At 39.9% G+C, this 8,356-nt stretch overlaps 2 protein-coding genes across 2 annotated transcripts in view; both read right to left on the reverse strand.

Annotated features, from left to right (window-relative positions):
- LOC104129319 (adenosine deaminase domain-containing protein 1) overlaps positions 1-4,593 on the reverse strand; it is an 11,275-nt gene extending 6,682 nt beyond the window's left edge. The window contains exons 1-6 of the mRNA XM_035897601.1: positions 4,407-4,593; positions 2,777-2,953; positions 2,187-2,348; positions 1,569-1,637; positions 909-1,034; positions 232-355 (exon numbers count right to left, since the gene is read on the reverse strand). Of these exons, the coding sequence (XP_035753494.1) occupies positions 232-355; positions 909-1,034; positions 1,569-1,637; positions 2,187-2,348; positions 2,777-2,953; positions 4,407-4,593 (845 nt within the window). The remainder of the gene's footprint in view (positions 1-231; positions 356-908; positions 1,035-1,568; positions 1,638-2,186; positions 2,349-2,776; positions 2,954-4,406) is intronic.
- A 6-nt stretch (positions 4,594-4,599) lies between these two features.
- On the reverse strand, positions 4,600-7,892 carry LOC118452635 (adenosine deaminase domain-containing protein 1-like). Its single transcript, XM_035897591.1, has 5 exons — positions 7,706-7,892; positions 6,076-6,252; positions 5,486-5,647; positions 4,868-4,936; positions 4,600-4,604 (listed from the first exon to the last, which is right to left on the reverse strand). The coding sequence occupies exons 1-5, from the start codon at positions 7,890-7,892 to the stop codon at positions 4,600-4,602; spliced, it is 600 nt and encodes a 199-aa protein (XP_035753484.1).
- Between the last annotated feature and the right edge of the window lie 464 nt (positions 7,893-8,356).

The following is an 8,356-nucleotide window of genomic DNA, read 5'->3' on the forward strand; positions in this document are numbered from 1 at the left end:
ACAAAAAAAAAAAAAAAAAAAAAGAAAAGACGTTAAGTAACAGTAAACGTGGGAAACACTACTTTGTTTACGAATACATGGACATTCACACTGAATTCACACGATTTGAAAATAGCGCAAAAGGTACTAAATATAAAACGCAAGTGCGCTTACATTTACATTTGCGAAAGTAAAACTGAAAAGAACTGGCTGCAAGAGAACTGGTACCTATTTATACACACACATTCTCACCTAAGCAGAGAACGTCTTGCAATAACAATGGCATGGCTGTCATGCAACACTCTTCCACAAGGTTGAAAGCACTGACTGTAATTACATTCTCCTGTTCCTAGAGCTACAACTTCATGCTGTCCACCTAAAAAGAAAACATTTTTTTACTTGATTGGGGTGGGTTAACCTTGTCTGGCTGCTAGGTGGCCACCAAGCCACTCTCTCACACCCCCTGTCCCCCAGCAGGCTGGACTCAATCTTAAAGGTTTTTTCCAACCAAAATGATTAAGAACAGAATGCTGCAGCATAGGTCCCCCACAGGGTCACAGGTCCTGCTAGAAAACCTGCTCCACTGTGGGCTCCTCTCCACGGACCACAGCTCTTGCCTGAAGCCAGCTCCAGCATGGGTTCTCCACGGACTGCAGCTTCCTTCAGGGCATAGTCACCTGCTCTGGCCTACACAGCTTTACTCCTCTTTGAGACAGCACAAGGAAATGCTTACATAGGTCTTGAATATTTGTGTGACTGTAGCACAATTATGCATGCGACTGGAGCCATCGGAACACAGTATGTCAAAGTAGGAGAGCTACCCTCCACATTTATTTACCTGGTCAGAAACATGTTAATCAAGGCTCCCTGGGAACACCAACAGCCTAGGTTTTCCCGTCCCCAGTACTCACAATGAAAACAAGACTTGCCTTTTTCAATGATGAAGGCAGCCAGTGAACTGCCACAGCTTTGGTACTCGGGGTGTTTGCTAGTGAGGCTGTTAAATACTTCTTCAAGTGTTCGTGAAAGTTTGTGATACATAAGCTGTCTTCCTTCTAAATAAAATAATAAAAGCCAGCAAGACACAAAGGGGAGGGGGGGTGGCAGATAAACAGACATGATTAACCACTTGCCAAATTATAAATCTAAACACATGGTAAAAGCACTACTATCAACATACTCTTTTGGGATTCTGAAGATTATCAGGATGGACATGAATAAATAAACAAGAATACCTAAACACTGTATGCTTTTATTATTCATGGTAATAATATGGATCAAGTTTGATCACCTACTGCACACAGTATTTCAAGTAAGGACAGAAACACCATTTCTATTTCTGTCACCAATTTGCCCCTTGAATTCAAGAAATTTACTGAACTTGTGTCTGTTTCTAGAACCAACAGTCAATATCCTGCTTTAGTGACACTAATTCTTACTGCATTCTTTAAGATTATGTTTAAAATAACAGTAACTTCATAGAAATCACTAAATGTATTAAAAGAAGAATTTAAAAAAAGAAGAAAAAAAAAAGCAAGCATTTGCTGGGTAATTTGAATCAATAGAGAAAAAAAAAGATGATTTCTTACCAAAACAGATCCTTGAGACACGAACAGAGTTTGCTGGAGCTTGGAGCTCAGCGGGAATACAGGGAGGATCTAAGAATTTAACAAAATTTCAAACTGGGATGGACATTCCAAATTTCAAAACATGAATCTCACACTAGTTCCAGCAAGTTAAAGTTTCTAATTCTCTAGGAATTTTCTTTTCTGATTTCGAAGTCCTTGTAAGCATAGAACTATTTAGGCAGTGACCCTTAAAAGAAGATAAACGGTATGGTAACTGAATTCTTTTGATAGTAGTAACTCAGTGTTAAAGCCTTTTAATCATAAAATTCAAAACCACTTAGACTTGACTTCATATTGCTGTTACCTAGTGAGTAGCAAATCAAGTGCAACAGCAACAAATAAATTAATTCCTTCAGTATTCTCTGCTCTGTGCTACGAAGGGATGCAACTCCTAACACACAAAAGACAAAGGAAAAAACCAGTTTCAGAACCATACAAGAAACAGTTCTGCCCAAAGGATTCAAGAAAACTGACAGAGGCTCTAATAGAGAATTATTTAATAAAACTACAGAGATTTTGCATAGGAAACCTTTAAGCCAAGCTTTTCAAGTTCTAACTAGGTGTTGCTAGAATATTTACCTGACATTTCAGAAGCCCCTTTACAGTCCAAGTTAAGTAGCTCATCAAGAGCCAGTTTAGCTGCATTTAATTTGGATTCCTTCTTGTTTTTTCCCAGTCCAGTCTTGTAGCAAACACCATCTACCACAGCACAAAAGGCAAAATAAGGCCTTATGATATTGCCTTTAAAGGAGAAAAAATGTAGACACAATTAGTGAAATTATTTTCAGGTACTTTTATCCATAGCTTTTTGTGCTTATGTATATTCCAAGGAGAAGTACAAGATAAAAAAGACAATTTTAGCAAAATACAACTCAAACCTTTCACCTCCACAAGAATTTTGGCAGCCTTCACTCTATGCACTTTTCGCAAAGTTCTGGTAACAGCCAGAACTTTATAGATTCACCTGAGTTTTGTAGTAATTAATTATGAGACACAGCTGTATTGACAATAAAAGGGCAGCCAAAAAGCAATATGAGTGGAGGGTAGTGCAACTAACAGTAAAAAAAAAAAATCGTCTGTATTAGTGCCATCAGTACTAACTGCAGAAATTCAGATCATCTCAAAGATAAGCAAATATTATTTTAGTTAAGAAAAGAAGTAGTATTTACCTGCCACACTAGTTTCTTTCAATTCAACTTTTACATGGTACATTTGTGCAAACTGATGCAAGGCAGATACTGGGTTTACTATTCCCTGTTCGTATCTTGCAATAAACTCTATTAGGTCTTCCTTTGGAGGAAGCGCTAATAACACGGGTGCACGGGCTGCTTTCAAAAGAAAAGGTTCTGAAACAAAATGAAGAAAGGAACTGAGCACACTCTCTGACAGTTTAAATCTGTTTACAATAGATGCTGCTTAGAACAAAAAGCAAAAACATTTACTCTAGAGCAGTATTGCTTTGTACTAAATCCCACATTAACAATACTAGCAATTCTGAAATGGCATGTACCTCCCCTTCTAAAGGCATCCAAGCTTTTACTTTGAGCACTAAATCCATTAACCTCTGAATATAGACAGATATTACATGTAAATGCAACATATATTCCCCCTCCTCTCCCTTGCAAACCAGTGACCAAATTAAAGTTGCTGATGGCAGATTCAAAGCCATGGAGCATGTGGTTTTTCACTCAGAACTATGAAGCAGTGGAACCCTGTCATAAGGTATTATAAACGTTTTAGCAGTCACACACATTATTCAAAAAGCAGGTAACTCATTCAAAGAAAGACAAAAATAAACCTACCCACAAAGAGCTGCTGAACACAGTCAGCACCTCTGACTGAGGTGGTGAGGACAGAAGATGAGAAGGTCTGCACTTGCACACCCACCCTGACCCTGCAGGTCGTGTCATCGCCCCCCCCCAGTTAACCACACCTGGAACCCAGACAGCAGGTGAGTGGGTGGGTGTTTCACCTGTCCTAGCACAGAGCCCTTACGCTCTTCAGAAGACAACATGAAGCAACTTACTCAAGTTGTAAGAGGCTTCTATAAATTCTGAGTAGTCCCAATGCAAACCCCTACTTGAGTTTCATTGGAGAGACAAACTCCTCCAAGTAGCACATTGTATCTGGACAGTTGTCTTCGACTTGGAAGTCTCCTATAGAATAACCAAGTAATGCTTCCTGCAGCACCTATTTCTGTGAAGGATGGGGGGGTTCTTTTAGGTTCAAGAGAAAAAATGAAATCTTTTCCCCTGTATCACCTCTAGGATGGATGGAATCTTCAGCTTCAGGGTTGCAATATACTCAGGCACAAGTATCTCCCAGCCAAGAACAACTAAAGTAACCTGTTATCCCCAAGCCTCATAAATAGGTGCCATTACCTTAATACAACTATTTGAAGACAAAGAATTCAAAATACATCCTGGGACATCTAGAACCGCAGTTAAACTTTTTCTTAATGATCTGTATGAAAATTCACGCAGCAGTACGTATCCTGTATTTTGGCAACCTTTGCAACACTTTTGATGTATAACTTAGAATTAATAATTATGAAACGCTGCAGACTATATAGCCCACCCTACAACAAATCTCTAACAAACTTCCAGTAGGAAAGGACATAGGACGAAGAAGAGCAAGGTCAAGCACGTGCTAAGGAAGTCAATTAAGAAAATACAGCAGTAAGAAAAAGCAGCAGAGGATTGCGACCTTTCAAAAAAAGAGCAAATCATGAGGTTATTTTCACTAGCATTAACAGTGTATTCTAATAGCCAATCCCAGGGTATAAACTGAAAACTATACCTGGATTTTGCATCACCTTTGGTACACTGCACCTCTCAGAAGGTGGAATTTTTGGCCTCACAGTCACAGACTGAGAAAGCTTCTTTAAAGGCGGCTGCTTAGGAGCCCCAGCTGGCAAAGTCTTCTTTTGTATGGGGTCAAAGGCGGGTATTCCAGGACTCTGCAACCAGCCATTGCTGCTAGCCATTTTTGATCAACCTAAGTAAGTTTAACAGTAAAGATATGAGATGTTAAGTCAAGAAATTTACTGAACTTGTGTCTGTTTCTAGAACCAACAGTCAATATCCTGCTTTAGTGACACTAATTCTTACTGCATTCTTTAAGATTATGTTTAAAATAACAGTAACTTCATAGAAATCACTAAATGTATTAAAAGAAGAATTTAAAAAAAGAAGAAAAAAAAAAGCAAGCATTTGCTGGGTAATTTGAATCAATAGAGAAAAAAAAAGATGATTTCTTACCAAAACAGATCCTTGAGACACGAACAGAGTTTGCTGGAGCTTGGAGCTCAGCGGGAATACAGGGAGGATCTAAGAATTTAACAAAATTTCAAACTGGGATGGACATTCCAAATTTCAAAACATGAATCTCACACTAGTTCCAGCAAGTTAAAGTTTCTAATTCTCTAGGAATTTTCTTTTCTGATTTCGAAGTCCTTGTAAGCATAGAACTATTTAGGCAGTGACCCTTAAAAGAAGATAAACGGTATGGTAACTGAATTCTTTTGATAGTAGTAACTCAGTGTTAAAGCCTTTTAATCATAAAATTCAAAACCACTTAGACTTGACTTCATATTGCTGTTACCTAGTGAGTAGCAAATCAAGTGCAACAGCAACAAATAAATTAATTCCTTCAGTATTCTCTGCTCTGTGCTACGAAGGGATGCAACTCCTAACACACAAAAGACAAAGGAAAAAACCAGTTTCAGAACCATACAAGAAACAGTTCTGCCCAAAGGATTCAAGAAAACTGACAGAGGCTCTAATAGAGAATTATTTAATAAAACTACAGAGATTTTGCATAGGAAACCTTTAAGCCAAGCTTTTCAAGTTCTAACTAGGTGTTGCTAGAATATTTACCTGACATTTCAGAAGCCCCTTTACAGTCCAAGTTAAGTAGCTCATCAAGAGCCAGTTTAGCTGCATTTAATTTGGATTCCTTCTTGTTTTTTCCCAGTCCAGTCTTGTAGCAAACACCATCTACCACAGCACAAAAGGCAAAATAAGGCCTTATGATATTGCCTTTAAAGGAGAAAAAATGTAGACACAATTAGTGAAATTATTTTCAGGTACTTTTATCCATAGCTTTTTGTGCTTATGTATATTCCAAGGAGAAGTACAAGATAAAAAAGACAATTTTAGCAAAATACAACTCAAACCTTTCACCTCCACAAGAATTTTGGCAGCCTTCACTCTATGCACTTTTCGCAAAGTTCTGGTAACAGCCAGAACTTTATAGATTCACCTGAGTTTTGTAGTAATTAATTATGAGACACAGCTGTATTGACAATAAAAGGGCAGCCAAAAAGCAATATGAGTGGAGGGTAGTGCAACTAACAGTAAAAAAAAAAAATCGTCTGTATTAGTGCCATCAGTACTAACTGCAGAAATTCAGATCATCTCAAAGATAAGCAAATATTATTTTAGTTAAGAAAAGAAGTAGTATTTACCTGCCACACTAGTTTCTTTCAATTCAACTTTTACATGGTACATTTGTGCAAACTGATGCAAGGCAGATACTGGGTTTACTATTCCCTGTTCGTATCTTGCAATAAACTCTATTAGGTCTTCCTTTGGAGGAAGCGCTAATAACACGGGTGCACGGGCTGCTTTCAAAAGAAAAGGTTCTGAAACAAAATGAAGAAAGGAACTGAGCACACTCTCTGACAGTTTAAATCTGTTTACAATAGATGCTGCTTAGAACAAAAAGCAAAAACATTTACTCTAGAGCAGTATTGCTTTGTACTAAATCCCACATTAACAATACTAGCAATTCTGAAATGGCATGTACCTCCCCTTCTAAAGGCATCCAAGCTTTTACTTTGAGCACTAAATCCATTAACCTCTGAATATAGACAGATATTACATGTAAATGCAACATATATTCCCCCTCCTCTCCCTTGCAAACCAGTGACCAAATTAAAGTTGCTGATGGCAGATTCAAAGCCATGGAGCATGTGGTTTTTCACTCAGAACTATGAAGCAGTGGAACCCTGTCATAAGGTATTATAAACGTTTTAGCAGTCACACACATTATTCAAAAAGCAGGTAACTCATTCAAAGAAAGACAAAAATAAACCTACCCACAAAGAGCTGCTGAACACAGTCAGCACCTCTGACTGAGGTGGTGAGGACAGAAGATGAGAAGGTCTGCACTTGCACACCCACCCTGACCCTGCAGGTCGTGTCATCGCCCCCCCCCAGTTAACCACACCTGGAACCCAGACAGCAGGTGAGTGGGTGGGTGTTTCACCTGTCCTAGCACAGAGCCCTTACGCTCTTCAGAAGACAACATGAAGCAACTTACTCAAGTTGTAAGAGGCTTCTATAAATTCTGAGTAGTCCCAATGCAAACCCCTACTTGAGTTTCATTGGAGAGACAAACTCCTCCAAGTAGCACATTGTATCTGGACAGTTGTCTTCGACTTGGAAGTCTCCTATAGAATAACCAAGTAATGCTTCCTGCAGCACCTATTTCTGTGAAGGATGGGGGGGTTCTTTTAGGTTCAAGAGAAAAAATGAAATCTTTTCCCCTGTATCACCTCTAGGATGGATGGAATCTTCAGCTTCAGGGTTGCAATATACTCAGGCACAAGTATCTCCCAGCCAAGAACAACTAAAGTAACCTGTTATCCCCAAGCCTCATAAATAGGTGCCATTACCTTAATACAACTATTTGAAGACAAAGAATTCAAAATACATCCTGGGACATCTAGAACCGCAGTTAAACTTTTTCTTAATGATCTGTATGAAAATTCACGCAGCAGTACGTATCCTGTATTTTGGCAACCTTTGCAACACTTTTGATGTATAACTTAGAATTAATAATTATGAAACGCTGCAGACTATATAGCCCACCCTACAACAAATCTCTAACAAACTTCCAGTAGGAAAGGACATAGGACGAAGAAGAGCAAGGTCAAGCACGTGCTAAGGAAGTCAATTAAGAAAATACAGCAGTAAGGAAAAGCAGCAGAGGATTGCAACCTTTCAAAAAAAGAGCAAATCATAAGGTTATTTTCACTAGCATTAACAGTGTATTCTAATAGCCAATCCCAGGGCATAAACTGAAAACTATACCTGGATTTTGCATCACCTTTGGTACACTGCACCTCTCAGAAGGTGGAATTTTTGGCCTCACAGTCACAGACTGAGAAAGCTTCTTTAAAGGCGGCTGCTTAGGAGCCCCAGCTGGCAAAGTCTTCTTTTGTATGGGGTCAAAGGCGGGTATTCCAGGACTCTGCAACCAGCCATTGCTGCTAGCCATTTTTGATCAACCTAAGTAAGTTTAACAGTAAAGATATGAGATGTTAAGGGCTGCAAACTCCAGTTTTCTTGGTTAAAGCTGTTTCACAAGAACACTACAAACAACTCGCGCTTTGCTTCCCCACAGACTGAGAAAAGAAGGGAGACCCAGCCGCCCCTCGCACGCCTCCCCTTTCCCAGGCCGGCACGGCGAGGCTCAAAGCCATTTCTCCGGTTAGTTAACCGCCTTCCCCTAGGCCGTAAAGCAGGACTCCATGCGGCTCTGCACCTCCTCCCGCAACCAGCTCGAAGGACAAGTCAACCCCCCAGCCTGCTCTTCAGGGAGCGAGGCAAAAACCGCAGCAGCTAAGCCCTCTCAAGCTTCCAGGGCGAGCTGGCGCTGAAGGCTTTGGTACCTGCTCCCTTCCTCGGGTGCTGTGAGAAAACCAGCACCCTTTGGGCTCCGCTCGGCCCGGCCGCCCTGAC

The sequence above is a fragment of the Egretta garzetta genome, unplaced genomic scaffold (genome assembly GCF_000687185.1).
Source record: "Egretta garzetta isolate BGI_Z169 unplaced genomic scaffold, ASM68718v1 scaffold467, whole genome shotgun sequence".
NCBI lineage: Eukaryota > Metazoa > Chordata > Aves > Pelecaniformes > Ardeidae > Egretta > Egretta garzetta.